The following is a 17,544-nucleotide window of genomic DNA, read 5'->3' on the forward strand; positions in this document are numbered from 1 at the left end:
CCTCCGCCAAAGTTGGTCCACTCCAACTCTACCCTTCCCCAACTAGACTGCCCCCCACTGGACCACTCCAACCTTACCCTTCCCCAACTAGACTGCCCCCTGCTGGACCACTCCAACCTTACCCTTCCCCAACTAGACTGCCCCCTGCTGGACCACTCCAACTCTACCCTTCCCCAACTACAGCGCCCCCTGCTGGACCACTCCAACCTTACCCTTCCCCAACTAGACTGCCCCCTGCTGGACCACTCCAACTCTACCCTTCCCCAACTACAGCGCCCCCCACTGGACCACTCCAACCCTACCCTTCCCCAACTAGACTGCCCCTGCTGGACCACTCCAACCTTACCCTTCCCCAACTAGACTGCCCCCTGCTGGACCACTCCAACCTTACCCTTCCCCAAATAGACCTGGCCTACTGGACCACCCCAACCTTACCCTTCCCCAACCACAGCGCCCCCCACTGGACAACTCCAACCTTACCCTTCCCCAACCACAGCGCCCCCCACTGGACAACTCCAACCTTACCTTTCCCCAACCACAGCGCTCCCCACTGGATAACTCCAACCTTACCCTTCCCCAACCACCGCGCCCCCCACTGGACAACTCCAACTCTACCCTTCACCAACTACAGCGCCCCCCACTGGACAACTCCAACCTTACCCTTCCTCAACCACCGCGCCCCCCACTGGACAACTCCAACCCTACCCTTCCTCAACTACAGCGCCCCCCACTGGACAACTCCAACTCTACCCTTCCCCAACTACAGCGCCCCCCACTGGACAACTCCAACTCTACCCTTCCCCAACTACAGCGCCCCCCACTGGACAACTCCAACCTTACCCTTCCCCAACCACCGCGCCCCCCACTGGACAACTCCAACCCTACCCTTCCCCAACTACAGCGCCCCCCACTGGACCGCTCCAACCTTACCCTTCCACCGCGCCCCCCACTGGACAACTCCAACCTTACCCTTCCCCAACTACAGCGCTCCCTACTGGACAGCATCAATACCAATCCAACCCCAACTCTTGATCACCCCCTGCTAGAAGAATTATCCCAGTTACTAAAAAAGTTAAGAAGACAAACCTCCCCGCACCCGGCCTTCAGTGCACGGGCGTCCACAACCCCGACCACCCCCATTTGTCGACCTACACCATTAAGGCAGTACAGAGAGACACACTAACACACAGTACAGAGAAAGGAAATAGAGAGTGTGTTCAACTGAAAGCGTGTGGTGGCCATACGCCATAAAATACCACATATCCAAGGAATACAGGTAGAGCTCTGTTGAGTTTTCAGGCTTTGATAAATTTGTAGTTCCCCGTCTGCCATGTTTGAAGTTCTTTGTAGTCTCTGTCCGTAGGTTTCACCTGAACAACCCCTCTGCTGGCCGAGAAAAGGAACTACCACTGGTTTCTCCCACACCCAGCCCCCGGAGCACGCTCGCTTCAAGGCGTTATGGCCGCACCCAAAGTAGGAGGGAGACACGCAGGGAGAGAGAGCGTGTTCTCCTCAAGGAGGGAGAGAGTCACAGGGAGACACGCGGTGGATTTTCACATTATGGCTAATTTGTTTTTCTTTAAGTTTAGTTTTTATTTTGTTTTTTGTCTTCCTAGGACCACAGTAATGATAATCTAATGCAATTGGACTAAAGAAGGTGTTGCTATTAACTAAGTGTTTATTATTATTTTCACACAGGAAAGAATAATTGAATAAATATGGGATGATAAAGATGAGGATAATAATTAAAAATATATGCATAAAGTAAAAACGTAATCTTGATAAACTGTACAAGTAGGACTACACCAATTAAAATATAGGGTACATCTCTTTGGTCAAGGATGACGGGGATTGGCGCTACATCTGCTGGGAAGGGATCCCACATGCTATGTTGTCAATTTGGATTCGGAAGTAGTGGGTTTACCTTTCAAATGCCACTACTGCTGCTGCAACACTTTAATCATTTTAACTCTGATAAATGACCTTTTGTTTTATAGTTTCCCTGAGGTGTATCTTTTACGCACACACACGCTGCATAGGGCAGAAGCGGCTGTCTCCATCCCTCCACCTTGCGATCTATACCACCATATAGGTGGGGATTGATCGTATCCCAGGTACGGCATCCTGCAGCGAGCCAGTATGGAAGGCTGGTTAGCCAACGACGGGTAAGATCCCACCTTGACACCCGGGACGACCTAAGGCAGGCACAGTCACGATTACTTGGCAGAGTCGCTGTGGGCACTGGCTTACTTGATCATGAAGTCACAAGCTGCAACAATCATAGGAAGTGCCGGGTGGGGTGTAGGGTGGAGGAGGAACAGGAGTCAGATATGTCAGCTCTTGCAGCAGAGGTGGTCTTGGAACGGGGCATGTCGCGTTTTATTTTATTTTATTTTACCTTTGTGGTATAGAAGGCCACTAACGCATGTAAGTTTTTTCGGTTTAGTGCATGACTTTGGAACAGCGTGGTTTCAGGCGGCTGATGGTAAACCCACCCATATTGGGCTTTGGATTTGGACATACTGGTTTCGATTTCCCTTCCCAAAAGATTGGCTTTAATTTGCTGATGGTTAAGGTTAGACGTTTCGACGTTGGTTGCACCAACGGCGTTCTTAGATTTGCTTATCATTTAATGCGCATGGTTTTGACCGTTGCGCAAAGGGGAAGTATTGAGGAGAATTTAAAAAAAATAAATAATAATAATAATAATTAGAAAACAAGGTTTTTCTTCACCATACTTGCAAACAATGATTGACATCCAGCTAAATGAGTGTGAAATACAGTGTTCAACAGATGGGTAGAAGCAGTCCCATCAAAAGACCAAAGTGCGACTACAGTAATCAAGTTTCTGACTGGAGAAGTCAAGACAAGCAAGAGAAACACAAAGTTCCAGGGCCAGAGGAGGAGCCAGATGCAGACACGCCCGGAGCCGACCAACTACCCAAGGATGATGCCATCAGATTTCGGCAGGGTTTGAATCAGTCCTGTTTTGGTGGTCCACTATTAACAAAAATGTTGAGTGGATAAATAATATATACTATAATCAGCAACGGTTTGTCAATTTTTCCACGGATAAGGTCAAGGGACTTTATAGATATAGATATGCTATTGGCAGAGCAAGGAGGGGTGTGTGGGATGATAAGGACGACATGTTGTACTTTTATCCCCAATAACACAGCACCGGATGGGTCGGTGGCCAGGGTGCTGGCAGGGTTACAGTCCCTCAGATTAGAGTTGGCAGAGAGCTCCGGCATTAATGACCCCTTCACAGGATGGATGGAGAGCCCAATGAGTGATGGGCGCTACAGGTGCAGCAGGTGCCATCCAAGCTTACCTGGGGATCGAGTATACACCAGAGAGTTTGGACGAGGGACCACCAGAGGGGCCCGACCTGATCTGGCTGGAGAACACAGAATAGACCTCCTGCACCATTGTCCAAGAGCCCCCACGCCATGCAGCGCACCAATACATGAAGATCCCCTGACCCCCCCCCCCCCCCCTTTTCCCATCCCAGCCACTGCAAACGGACCCCACCACCAACTACGGAGGTAATTTCCGACCCAAACCCCTTGGCCGTCACCCTGACACTGACTAGCCCTTACACACACACAATCACGTCTGAACCAGGCCCAAAAGACTGTCTCTGGCCTGGGGAAAGATGAAGCCTGAATCGACATCATTCAGTATGGATACCAGCCCTGGATTGTGGTTTATGCTGGGATTGATAGTGTGGTAGAACTTTTCATTTTTTCCAGGCAATGTTAAGTGATTTTGTGCTACCTTCCATAAAAGCGAACGGTGGTGTAGATATCTGTGCAGGAAAACCATGGTCGGACAGGATAGATGGTGAACACTAGCATGTTGTGGTTATTTGATAATTTTTGTGGTGTTGACTTTCAATGCATGCTGAAAGTGTCGGACTTTGCGTCACATATATTTTGAGTTATTTGTTGTGATTTTGATTCTTATTTTGTTTATGGTTACACCTATTTGTATGCCCTCTTGGATTTACTTATTGATTTCTTATTGCTTTGCTATTTACTATTTGGTTAATGATTTATTCTTGCCTTATTACTGATTATTGATTTACTATTTGATTTATTATTGCTTTACTATTTCATTATTCATTTACCAATCATTAATTGTTGACAGTGGTCTGTATTTCCTGTGCAAACTTTGACTGTGAGTATGGCCTCCCTCACCCTGCACCCTTTGACTTTGAGTACGAGCTCCCCTACACACTCCCAGCCCCCGCCGACGACTGTGTCCCCGCCGAGCCGGACATCTACCCGTGAGTGCGAGTGGCCTCTCCAGGTGAACGGCCCCGGCGTCCTGTTTCCATCACCGTCGGCTGACACCCCACCGCAACACCCCTTCCCTCTTCCCCCCCCCGCCTGTGACGTGCTAGTAACCTCTCCAGGTGGGCTGCCCCATTCCCGTCCCCGCCAACGGCATCACCCCCCTCCCACCTGAAGCACCCACGACGCCCGGACCAGGGATCTGCGTTCCGGTACCAGGGGCTGCGGCCCGCTCCCTTAAGGCTTGAGGGCACCCCTGGCTGTATTCGCTTATGTACGCTTCACTGTTTTTAGCCGCTCCCATATCTATGCCCGCGTCTACGCAACCGACGCCGGGAACGTAAATGTTGTTGTTTATATCGCTGTCCCACTAGATGGAGCTCGGGGATACACACGGGCGAGATTCCAGGGGCCTTGATTGCCCGTTTATCAGATGAGGTCCTGAGCGCAGTTGAATAAAAGGGTCTAATGCTCAGGTGGCGCCTTGCGACCACCTGCCCATGATGACGCTCAGGACTATTCCATGGTTTCAGTTGTTCCCGTGCCCCGAGCCTACCCTGGATGCCCCATGCGTGTGATTGCTTGTTGTAACACGACCGGTCAACTCCTCCTCACATCCTTAGTGTGTGGTCCTCTAGGGATGGGTTGAGGGGGATTGCCATTCGTTATCCGCCTCATATCTTCGCTATTATTTAGGGACACGTTTCGTGGTTACATTTCTTTCCTGTGATCGTTAGTGTAGTATTTGTGTGATTGTTGCATTTTTATATTGTTATTGTTTACTGTTCGTTTTATTGTTGCATTTTGTTGTTATGTTTGGAGTTTGTTTTATTGTTGCATTTTGTTGTTATTGTTATGGTTTGGTGTTGGTTTTGTTATGTGGCCAGCTTTGTTGTTGGTTGTTGTTTTTGGTGTTTGTTTTTGTATTATTGTATGTCTATGGTATGTTTTGTGTATTATCTGCTGCTATTATTGTTGGTATTGTTTGCTCGCAATGTAGGGCCGGGGTGGATGCCACCCCCTAGGTGGGGTGTGTATGGCATGCCCATGCCTGAAGCATGGGTGGCGTTTCTCCCAAGTGGTTCCCCATACACCCGGTCCAGCGAGCTGTTTTCATCCCAGGCTCATGGTTATTTGTTTTTATGGTCATTTGCCTTCTTTCTGTTACTTCTAATAATGTTATAATGGTAGTCCCGCGCTGGAGTCCTATCCCTCGTACCCCTAATGAGTAAAAGTCGTCTTGCGACGACTTGAGGGGGATATGTTGGGCAAAATAACCTGCTGAGCACATCACATGTACATTATAAATATAGCTAACTCCTACCCAGCTTAATGAGCACATCACATGGCAGTCACCTTATAATATAGTCAACTTTTAACACATAACACATACATGAGAATATAGTCAGGTCAGGGCCGGAGCCAGGGCCCCATTTCTCCTCCCGGCAGATGGTAGACACTCAGACAATGCACCAGTCATCCTCAAGAACGGGAGGACCACAACAGGAGATGCTCTGAAGCTCTCCCCCGTGAGGAGGAACACAAGAAGATATGCATGCATATACTAGTGCCTGGGAGCCAAGGTCAAGTAAAAACACACAGAACCACACACATCTCAAACGCACACACCTCATCACAAGGAGATACAGCATAAGACTGTATCACTCTGAGACTCTTCACCTTCTTCTGAAGCAGACCTTCCACGGAGGCGAAGCTCCGGACGAACCATCAGCGCTGATTAGGGACTTAGACATATTCGATTTCTCACGCTTATGACTCTGTATAACCGTTGCCACTTTACTTAATAAATCCAAGGTCCTCGTGCCGACAGACTTTATTACCTCTCCGTCTCATTTTATCTGGTCCAGTAACTAGACAGACCGTTTTTCCCTTCATGAGCTAACCGCTCTGTCTGTCAGCCCGAGTTGCTTGTTGCTAAACGAGGACAGCTCCTTCGCGTTGCTCAGACCTAATCCTGCGTTCCTCCCGAAGAACATTAATTGTTATTTTCGGTCGAGGGATATTGTGCTTAAGGCTTTTCACCCCCCGCCTCATTCTAGTGAGGCGGAGGCGGAGTTGCATCTCCTGTGCCCGGTTCGGGCGTTGGCTATGTACGTGAATCGCTCGGCAGCGTTCCGCTCCACACAACAGTTGTTTGTGTGTTATAGCGACGCTAGCAGGGGCCGCGCTCTCTCTAAGCAGCGGTTTTCTCGCTGGGTATGTGAGGGTGTTTGCCTAGCCTACTCTCGGCAGGGCTTGGCGCCACCGTTGGGCGTTAAAGCTCACTCCACACGGAGCGTGGCCGCTTCAACGGCTCTACTCAAGGGCGTTTCGGTGGAAGACATCTGCGCGGCTGCGTCTTGGTCTTCCCCCGGCCCCTTTGTCCGTTTTTACATGTTAGACATGTCCAGGGGCTCACTCGGCAACTCTGTGCTAGAGTCCGGGACCCCTTTTACGGCTTAAGAATATAGACATGTTCTTTAAAGCGGCGTGGTTGGATTTCCTCTCGCCGGCTGGCGAGTTGGTCTTGATTACCAGTCTCTTACTCTCCCACCTTTTTTCAAATGAAAAACAAGGCTAGGGGGTTTTCTATTGGCTCGCCAATTGTCTGGTGGTTTTGTTTACCAGTGAGGCACTCCCGCCGTTTTCTTCAAATAAGAAACGGCCGAGAGAGTCCCATTATTGAAGAGCCGAATTCCGTAGCTCCGCCCCCGGTGGTAGCGGACCTAATGGAAACCGTGTTGCTCTGGTTTTCTTTTCCTTTTCATGGGTTCCATGAAGCACGGAATAGAGCCGGAGTCTTTACAGACTCACTTTTTTCTCCCTTGATCATTGCCTTGCTTGATCTAGGAGGAATTAGTTTTTATAAAGCTGTTGTGTTTTACACTTCCTTGGCTTTTTGAGTCTTAATGTGCTCTGGTGACTTAGGTCGTTTTGACTGGGGTCCAGCAGGAGTACATTGATCGGGCTCCGCTCGCAGCTTCACCTTAGCCCATAAGGCGAAGCCTAGACGGCGTAGCCTACATGAAATAGAACGATAGTTATGTTATTATAACTCTAGTTCTATGATTGTAGGCGTAGCCGTCTAGTTTCCCACCTGCTGTACCCTCCTAATGCTGAAAGAAAAGCGTGGAGGATGAGCGACGGTATACACCGCCTTATATAGACACGATACCGTGGGAAATGTGGGCGGAGCCCACGCTGATAGGTGCATAGTTTGAATTTTCAGCGCGCGCGGGCGCGCGCACGGGACAAGCCCATAAGGCGAAGCCTAGACGGCTACGCCTACAATCATAGAACTAGAGTTATAATAACATAACTATCGTTTTGGCACCATGGGGGAGGGAACCAAGGGAGGTTGGGCTTTTCTATGATTGGCCGTTTCTGAAGCGCGATATTTGATTGACAGCCCTCCTCTCATTCAATTCTGAATTGTACAGTAAATGAAAAGATAGTTACGTATTGTAACTCTAGATTCTATGATACTAGGCGCAGCCTTTTAAGTGTCGGCCTCATTGTCCTTTAAATAGCTGAAGAAAAGCTGTTTATTGGGAACAGAACGACCGCCGGCGGCGCCCGACTATATCTGCGAAATGCGGACGTCGTTGAGGCACGCCACACGCGGACGTAATTGAGGCCCACGCTGTTGGTGGGAAAAAATTTCAGTGCTACGGCTCACGCCTAGGGATAACCCAATAGCGATAGCCTTAAAAGGCTGCGCCTATACTCATAGAATCTAGAGTTACAGTACGCAACTATCGTTTCAGCCATTTACTGTACAATTCAGAACTGAATGAGAGGAGGGCTGTCAATCAAATATCGCGCTTCAGAAACGGCTAATCACAGGAAAGCCCGCCCTGCCTTGGTTCCCTCCCCATAGTGCCAAAACTAAATTCGCGCACGAGAGCAGAACATCATTCGCGAGAGGCTGTTATTGCGCGCGCAGAGGTAATTTGCGCGCGCGCAGAGATCATTTGCGCGCTCGCATTTAATATCTACGCGTGTGAAATAATATAATGCGCCCGAATGCATCTTTTATCACATTATTGAATTATGGCGCTAATGTGTCGCCATAGTCGCCGGCCCTCCACTGCGCGTCGGGCCGAACAACGCCCCTTAACAGTGGTATAATGAGCACATACCACAGCCTGTCGTGATATTTTGCTTAATTCTATTCCGCATATAAATCTATACGTATCAGATGTGTCCATGTAAAGTTAAACGCGGCTACTGTTGAGCCTACAATTTATTTTAACTGTCTCTGCATATTTCCCACGGTCCCACCGGTATAGCGCGTACTCATTAGCCTAGCCTGCTCGACTTTAATCGACATAGGTTTCGAAGGTAGCGCGGATAGACTCGGGATTTACAATAGCCTATTCTAATACACATTTATACACTTTAAATGCAAGGCGTATTATCCACAAGAAATAGGCTAGAATATATTCTAGCTAGAGAGGAAATATTTATAATGATCGGCTCGCTGCATTTGCCTGCTCTATATCCAACCGACCTACATACATTTAGTAATTTAGCAGAAGCTTTAACGTACAGTAGGCTATAAGCTATTAAAGGTAACGCTGTGGAGTGCATGACCAGGGCGTTTCAAACAGATAAAACGACTATGAGTAACTTGATGTGATAAATAAAAATACATTTTTTTAGAAAGAGAATAAATGTAGGCTATGCAACTTACCTTAAGGTATCACGCCGGCAAACTGATGTTGGAGGGCTCTTCTCTGGGCATAAATCTTCAAAATTCCCGGGCTTGGCGCAGCCTTAAGGCAAGCCAGATAGATGCCAAAGCGCACCCGTAAGTCATGAAATGCATTCCCGCTCATCACCTTGTCGGCTGGTTAACCAGACATAAGCCATAAGCGCACCCAAAGTCATGACCTGCAGTCCCGCACATCACTTTGTCGGCTGGTTAACCAGATATGAGCCATAACTCAGCCAGAATAACGTGGCGCCCTTTATTTATTATGGCAGATCATAATTAAGCCACAGGTCTCCCACACATCTTAGAGGAGCTTCTCATGTGCCAAAACAAGCCCAAAGAGGCCAAATGTATGCCTAAACAAAGCCAAAATGATTTGCTATCTAAGTTGGTTTGGTTATTATCACCGGTTTGTCTCTCACGCTGGACAGTTTTTACCAGTGATGCTACTTGGCCTGCAAGCTCCCTGATTGCTGTGTTGTTCTCCTCCATTTTTTAAATAGGCGGTTTTCTTTAGTTGGTTTGCTATGTTTAGCTACATTTTGTAGCAGCAGCTCATCACTACTTTTATCATCCCGCAGATACATTCTAATTTCTGCTCTTATGCTGTCGTTTGACAAGCCTGTCATGATGGACTGTGAACACTGAAGATTTCCAGCGATTTGAACGCACCAAGAGACAGAGAGACGGCACAGAGGGGGAAGCAGTTTCTTATAAATTAACAAGAATTAATTCACAAGAGTAGTTCAGTTGATTACATATTGATTACAGATAAATGGTTTTGTTTTGAGGAGGAGGTGAGAATGAAACATATCTAAATCCAGTGTCAACGAGTCATCTTTATTAAAGAATTCATTATGCATCTTAAAAAAATCCCAAAAATTAAATCCAAAACAGGGCCATCCGATACTTTATGGGTGTTCATAAATTCGCACCAATACCAGCTGCAACCGGAGACGTGGGGTGGGACTCTGTAGGGAGTGCTGGAGTGTGTGTATTATGAGGTTGTGGAACAGGCTGTTGAGGATGGATGACAACGGAGGGGCCAAAAAGGTGTTTGAATGTGACATGCATAAAAGTGGATGATGGGCAAGTGACATGTATGATTTATATGTGGGATTGGGTTGTGGGGATGTTTTAACGGACTAAGTTGTAATGGATCTTAAAATAGGTAAAGAACTAATATCCTTCAAAAAGAGAGAGACCTGGTTCTCTGAAGTAAGGTGTCTGCCTAAGCTGCGTACATTTTGTCAAATTAAACAAATTAAACAGAAAACTATATTTTGTATAACTTGTCTAAGAGAAAGAGGGCCCTATGGGTTCAAATTAGGTCAGGAATTCTCCCTCTACACATTGAATGAAGCCGGTGGGTGGGCACCAGTGAGGAGAATAAGATGTGTCATTTTTGTTAGCTCGATGAAATTGAAAATGAAATTCATTTTATTTTGAATTGTCTGTTTTACCATGATATGCGATTACGTTTATTCAAGAAAGTCGATGTAAAAGAAGTTCATTATATGTGTGATGCAGATATGTTAGCTCATTCATGATTCATGTATAGATGTTATGCTATTTTAATTATTCATTTCATATATAAATGTTGAACTTTATTCAGGAATGCATATTATATAAATGTTATACTTCATTAAATTATTCATTATAAGTGGATATACTTTTATAATATTGTTATTGATCATATTATCATATTATTTGACACCTTTAACGCAGCATTGGAATCCCTTTCTTCACGTCGAACCCTAGAATCAGGATATTAGAATAAAAATCGGAAGGCCTTGGTGGATATTACAAATAGCCAACCATCGTTTTTTAAGACCTCAAAGACATTTTAGAAGGAGGATTCAGCTGATTAATATGATGAATAAATATGATTAGATCAAGAAAAAATGAGACCCAGCATCTACCATCCCCAACACGATCACGTCCTATGTATTAGAAAAATAACCCTAATGTTACTTCCTGTTGCTCAGCAATGAGAAAGAGATGGTGATTATGGCGGTTTCCTCTCCTGGTCATAACGAGACGGCTCGCCAGTGATGACGCTCGTGCTTACGCGTGTTCCCAACAGCGACCATTCATGTGCACTTGGGAAACAACAGGTGTTGTGTCGAGATCTGTTTCCCCGTCGTGATGTGTTTCCAGTAGTCCCCGCCCCCGTCCGAAATTACCCGAAGAGCGAAGGATGCGCGCGTACACAAAAAGCTTGCCCACGAGCTGCTGTGCTCGTACCACAGAGGCACTTTGGAGAGAGCTAAGGTTCAAAACGGACTTTCTTTTGCGAGTTTTATCTGAAGATGTTGTATTGTAGATTTCTATCAATAAAAAATATTATTTTTGTGAGAGACTTTTCATTTTGAATGTTATGGACTTTTGGAAGGAAGTGTGCTCATTCATAATACTGTCAGATACTGTTCCCCCTCTGTTCCATAGGAAAGGAGGCTCACACATCTTTGAAATTCATACTGCTGACTTATTTCCCCACAACAGATAAGTGCTGTGATTTTCAGGCTGATATCACTAAATTTGACCATTTAGAACAGGTGGAACGCATCCTGACAGTAATATTCCAAGCTGTCAGGATGCGATTCCAAACACCTGAGTACTTCACAGCAGGGTTTTTGTTACACGATAAAAACCAGTCAGAACTTAGTAGGATCAGTTTCAAGTTTGCATGCCTTTATTTCCTTGATGCCTATCACCTACCCCCTTTTGCTTATTTATGAGAAGCACATACAGTATTGCCACTGTATGGAAGGCAACACTTCCCCTTATCTAGGGCTTGTTTACCAGTACACAACGTTTAAGACTGAGCAACGTCATGCCAACAGACGTTACAAAGTCAATCAATAGTAAAGTATGTGATAAGATGGTTGTTTCTTTTATATTGAGTAAAACGTTCATGTTCCGCCATGTTCATACGCGTCACTAGGTAACCATACGTCACCAACTCTGGTATCAAAATTTCGCCCGAGTTGCCGAACGGAAGTAGAATCATAACAGCGTCGTGAGGGTTCATTCACGCGAACTTTACAATAATTTTTAGCAATGTGAACGCACCATATAACGAACAGCGCTTTGTTCTCTGGAAGCTGTCATGCCTCAGTGGCGGATGAGCGCCACCACCCTGAGAGCTGCCCTGAGGCGGTGCAGTCCTCCGTTAGGTCCTCACTGTCAGGAGCACAGCTGCTCCACCAGCACCCGGGCGTCCGCCGTGCGTCCAAACCTCAGCTTCCAGGACTCCGGGGGTCCGGGACCTAGAGGGCCGTGGGGGTCTTCTCCTGCAGCACCGGACACCACCTCCACCTCCAGGCAGCCGTCGGCCTGCCCCGCCCGCATGCCCTGCACCCTGACCCAGGCCTCACCTTTTGACCCAGGCCTGACCCCACCCTGACCCACCCTTACCGTTTGTCTTCATGCCCGGCCGGTGAAGCGGGGGTCCGCTACGGTGTCGTTCAGCGACCTGACCCAGGTGGGCCGCATCGTCACCAAGGAAACGTCGTAGAAACGCCGAAACCCGGCCACAACATTCTATTTATGTTATAATAATATACATAGTGTGGGATTTAAAGTGTTGGCGTTTTTAAACATGAACCGCAATAAACAAGCTTTGAGAGAGAAAAAAAAGAGAGTGAGTGTTACATAATAAATGAGTAAGCGAGTGTTACTTGATAACTTGCATAATAAATGCTGAATGCAGAAGAAGCGTGATTCTCGGGGGTTAAGACACGCCCTTGGAGGGTAAATCACTCAAGGATTGAGGTTGATGTCAGAGATTGCTGGCGTGCACAAGATGAAGGTCTACGGCTGGATAGCAGTGGCTGTGTTGCTCGTTCAGGCTCAACAAGGTAAAGAATAGCCCTACGCTGAAACTTAACAAATCACTGATGATCACTAGTGATTAGTTAATAACTTTAATTAGTGATTAAGTCATGTCTAGGAATCGGTTACCAATAAGTAATTAAAGAGGCTATGTTTAGATGAGGTAGGGGTTAGACAGCAGAGAGACAGGTCATTAAGGAGCAGGTAGGGGTTAGACAGTACCGAGACAGGTTATTGAGTAGCAGGTAGCATTTAGACAATACAGAGACGGGTCATTAAGGAGCAGGATGGCTCCATTCAGTCTACATTGACCCACGCATGCGTCACCGTTCGTCAGCCGAAAGAAAGCAAGCTGTCATCATATGCAAATGTATCTGAAACATTGTTGTACTGTGCCTACTTTTCTTGGGATGTCCAATTCCAAGACCTTGTTATCCTATTATTAAAGGAATACACAAGATATCTGTAAATTGCCGTCTGCTCGTCTTACCCAGAAGTCCAAATTCATCCTTGTGTGAGTTTGCAGGGTTAGCATTTCCTTTCTCTTTGACGCTTTCATGGACATGTAGAGTTAGATGCTGTTCATGTGAGGGGAATTCACTTTTAATACCTTTCCAAAGATTGCCAATTTTTTCAGAATGGTCGCTTATTTAAAACGAGTGCCAGTAACAGTTGAGCATTTGGAATCTAGATACTGGAAATGTAGGAGTTGTGAACCTAGCCGTGCTTCTGGTGTCCACAGGGTCCCCTTCCAAGGTGCACGTGTCTGAAGGGAAAACGGTGGAGCTCAAGTGTCCTCACGCCTCTGCACTCCCCCCGGTCCACTGGGAGATAAATGTGAATGGGATCCTGGTCTCCCCGCTGGACCACAACGAGGACGGACACTTCAGCCTGGCCGCGGACAACCGCACTCTGACGGTGCAGCGGGCGCGAGCAGAACACAGCGGCCTGTACCACTGCCAGGGTAGGAGGACAGTGTACCTTAAGGTGGATCCGCCCAATCAGGTAGTGGTGACCTCTGCTGACTACTGGTGGATCCCGGTGGGCCTGGCACTGGGCGCGGCCCTGGTCATTCTGATTCATAGGAAGCACCGTTCCAGGGAAACACTTCAAAACCACAGGAACGACCCTACACCCGACCCCGTCGTGACCTCTGACCCGACCTCTGAAGGGGTGTACGAAGAGATCCCGGACCAAGGCGACGTCCTGCGACGGGAATCAGGCGGAGGAAACGTTTATCAGCTGGCCTATGCCCCGCCCCACGGTAACCACCCCTACGCCACTGTGGATGAACCGTGGTCCATGGAGCGCTAGCACGCAGCGCTAGGAAACTACGCTAGCCCACGCTGCTCTCCTATTGGAGGGAATTCTGACCAGTCACAACCCTCCTGTGGGGAAAAAAAAATCTGTTGTAATGTTTATCTTATTTCATAAATTAATATAATGTTCTGAATAAAATGTTATTTTAAATCTTTTTTATATACATTATATTTATTTCTATATATATAAATCTATAGATATATTGAAATAGGGATGTAGAGCTATCCATACAGCTCTGTAAACTCACCTTCACTTCATACTCATAGTGCTCGTCCTTGCCTTGTCCGCGCAGCAGGTAGCGAGGAACGTTCACCTGTAGGGGCCCCTGCTGGGCGGGGGGGCCGCTGGGGGCCGCGGGGGACACACACTGCCATGATGTCATCATTAGAGGAGAGAGAGACACAGAGAGACAGAGAGAGAGAGACGGCACAGAAGGGAGGTATAGAGAAGGGAAGCAGTTTCTTATAAACTAACAAGAATTCATCACAAGAGTAATTCAGTTGATTACATATTGATCACAAATAAATGGTTTTACTTTGATGAGGAGATGTGTATGAAAGACATGTCTAAATCCAGAGTCATCTTTATTGAAGAATTCATTGCATAAATAAATGTTATACTTTAAAGAATTCACTATGTATATAAATGATACTTTTTTAATTATTCATTTCATATATAAATGTTATACTTTAGTCAGGAATTCATTACATATATAAATTGTATACTTTATTAAATTATTCGTTATAAGTATGATCATTTTATAATATTGTACTTCATCATATTATAATATTATTTAACGCAGCATTTGAATCCCTTTCTCCACATAGAACCCTAGAATCAGGATATTAAAATAAAATCTGAAGGCCTTGGTGGATATTACAAATAGCCAACCTTCGTTTTTAAGACCTCAAAGACATTATAGAGGGTGGATTCAGCTGATTAATACGCTGAATAATAGGATTAGATCAATACAATTCCCTTATGAGACCCAGTATCTTCACCATCCCTAATAAAATGACGTCACGTCCTGTGCATTAGAGAGATACCCATAGCATCACTTCCTGTTGCTCAACAGGTAGAAAGAGATGGTGATGATAACGAACAGGGCTTTGTTCTCTGGGAGCTGTCGTGCCTCAGTGGCTGATGAGCGCCAACCCCCTGAGAGCTGCCCTGAGGCGGTGCAGTCCTCCGTCAGGTCCTCAGTGTCAGGACCACAGCGGCTCCACCAGCACCCGGACGTCCGCCGTGCGTCCAAACCTCAAAGGACTCCGGGGGTCCGGGATCTAGAGGGCCTTCTCCTGCACGAACACCACCTCCAGGCAGCCGTCGGCACTGCCCCCCCCCCCCCCCCCCCCCCTCGTTACTGGGGCTGCACCAGCGTGTTTCCTTTTGTCTTCAGGTCTCTCTCTCTCTCAGGGATGGGTGAGAGTAACTGTGCGTGGAACAGGAAGTCCGTCCTCCACAGAGACTCCATGCTGGCGGCGGCGGTCATCTACCAAGGTGAGCACAGAACCACTAGAGTCCTCCTCTGGTCAGCGCCAGACCAGGAGGATCCTTCCTGGTCTGGGACTAGTCCAGGGGAGTATCAGAGGCAGTATTATGGGATGGAATCCTGTCAGGTCTGGTGTGAGCTGTAGGTCTATTTTAAGAAGAGGTAGTGACTGTTTCCGCGGTAGACGAGTTGCAGAATGTGTCCACTTCCTGTTTAGTGTCTTCTCTCCCTCTGATATTACCCTCCTCACCGACACTGTTTTTAGACTCTAACTTTAAATGTTGATCTGGTTGGACCCGTCCCCAGAGATGTACGGCCACCCAGACGGCGGCGTCCCCGCCACCTTCCACGTCCTCTACATGATTGGCTGGAAGCCTCACGAGTCCCAGGTAAACAGGATGTGACCTCAGCACAGTGTTGTGCGTGGTGTTCGGTTTGCGGTACCAGCGTGTTTCCTTTTGTCTTCAGGCCCGGCCGGCAAAGCGAGGGTCCGCTACGGTGTCGTTCAGCGACCTGACCCAGGTGGGCCGCACCGTCACCAAGGAGACGCCGTAGAGACGCCGGACCCCGGCCAGAACATTCTATTCATGTTATAATAATGTACATAGTGTGGGATTTAAAGTGTTGGCCTTTTTAAAGATGAACCCCAATAAACAAGCTTTGAGACAGAAAAATGTGTTTTTTAGCATAACATTAACATTACAGAATGATGTATTTATACTATGATTTATACTTATAATAAATGCGTTTATATTGTGTTTATGTATATTGTGGACATGATGTCGATTACATAATAATAAAAAAAAAAATTCTGCTGAAAGCAGAAGAAGCATTAATCTCGGGGGTTAAGACGCGCCCTTCCAGGCTAAGTTCCTCAAACATTGAGGTTGATGTCAGAGATTGCTGCGTTGCTCACGATGAAGGTCTATGGCTGGATAGCAGTGGCTGGGTGGCTCGTTCAGGCTCAACATGGTAAAGAAATGCACTACTCTGAAACTTAAAGGGGACATATTATACCACCAGGTGTGATTAGCCTTACAAGCCGTTTCGAAAATCTGCCCCGTATGACATCACTAGTGGACGTGTCCACGTAGATCTAGGAAAGATGAGCAACGTTTACCACTGGGTAGACTGATCTATCCACTACTTTTCTTGGATTGTACAATTCCAAGACCTTGTGATCCTATTATTAAAGATCCCATGGCATTTTCTAACATTAATATGAGTAGTACCCCTAGCCTACCTATGCTCCCCCAGTAACTAGAAATTTAGTTGGGTGTAAAACGAGCACTAGGCATTCTGCGCCGCCTTTGAAAAGACAAAGCTCAGACGCGCCCTTTTGGAAATGTCCCAGTATGTCGGGTTCACAGAGCGCTTGGACACCAGGTTCGCTCTTCCGACGGAAAGTCCTTTTATTGTGAGTCCAACAAACTCCAACAAAACACAAGTCAGTTAAATCTAAATTATGACTCCGCTCAAAGCGGTCACAGGGTGCGTTCAAGGCGATCTCTGGCGGCGATCGCCCCTGTCTCTCCGCTCCCGATCCTTCCTGGATTCCTCTTTTTACTACAAAACTAAGCAGGCACATAAGTTACAAACACTCCCTGATTGGCCTGAGTGCTGACACCTGCTCGCACTCAGGTCCAATCCCCCCACAGCCAATCCGGTGCGCTCCCAACCTGCCCATACTCCCCCTGCAGGCCAGACGTCGCACGTCCCCCCACAGTCGTCATATGGGGAGATGCCACCTCCCCTTTCTCTGACTTGCCAGCCAAGAGAATTTGGCCCACCAATGAGATACGACCGTGTGAGCGCCACATGTGTGTGTGTGTGTGTGTGTGTGTGTGTGTGTGTGTGTGATTACACACACGCACACACAC

At 47.1% G+C, this 17,544-nt stretch overlaps 2 protein-coding genes across 3 annotated transcripts in view; both read left to right on the forward strand.

Moving 5' to 3' along the window:
• Positions 1-17,544, forward strand: part of LOC115540037 (uncharacterized) — a 45,574-nt gene that overhangs the window by 26,162 nt on the left and 1,868 nt on the right. The window contains exon 1 of one of the 2 annotated variants that reach the window (XM_030351010.1): positions 16,533-16,636. The exons of the other annotated variant lie outside the window; for it this stretch is intronic. Within the exon in view, the coding sequence (XP_030206870.1) occupies positions 16,555-16,636 (82 nt within the window). The 5' untranslated portion in view covers positions 16,533-16,554. Of the gene's footprint in view, positions 1-16,532; positions 16,637-17,544 lie in introns of those variants that run through there. 2 annotated transcript variants of the gene reach the window in all.
• LOC115540043 (arginine-hydroxylase NDUFAF5, mitochondrial-like) lies at positions 12,763-16,328 on the forward strand. The gene is made up of 5 exons (XM_030351027.1): positions 12,763-12,878; positions 13,595-13,816; positions 15,589-15,672; positions 15,971-16,053; positions 16,133-16,328. The coding sequence occupies exons 1-5, from the start codon at positions 12,797-12,799 to the stop codon at positions 16,217-16,219; spliced, it is 558 nt and encodes a 185-aa protein (XP_030206887.1). The 5' UTR covers positions 12,763-12,796; the 3' UTR covers positions 16,220-16,328.

Source organism: Gadus morhua, chromosome 3, assembly GCF_902167405.1.
Source record: "Gadus morhua chromosome 3, gadMor3.0, whole genome shotgun sequence".
NCBI classification, from domain to species: domain Eukaryota; kingdom Metazoa; phylum Chordata; class Actinopteri; order Gadiformes; family Gadidae; genus Gadus; species Gadus morhua.

What these genes read in the sequence shown, in the direction of transcription:
- LOC115540043 (XM_030351027.1), top strand. Translation starts at nt 12,797, where the DNA reads ATGTCAGAGATTGCTGGCGTGCACAAGATGAAGGTCTACGGCTGGATA. An exon ending in GGCGGCGGTCATCTACCAAG is followed by an intron (nt 15,673 to 15,970) that starts GTGAGCACAGAA and finishes ACCCGTCCCCAG; the next exon opens with AGATGTACGGCCACCCAGAC. An exon ending in GGAAGCCTCACGAGTCCCAG is followed by an intron (nt 16,054 to 16,132) that starts GTAAACAGGATG and finishes TTTTGTCTTCAG; the next exon opens with GCCCGGCCGGCAAAGCGAGG.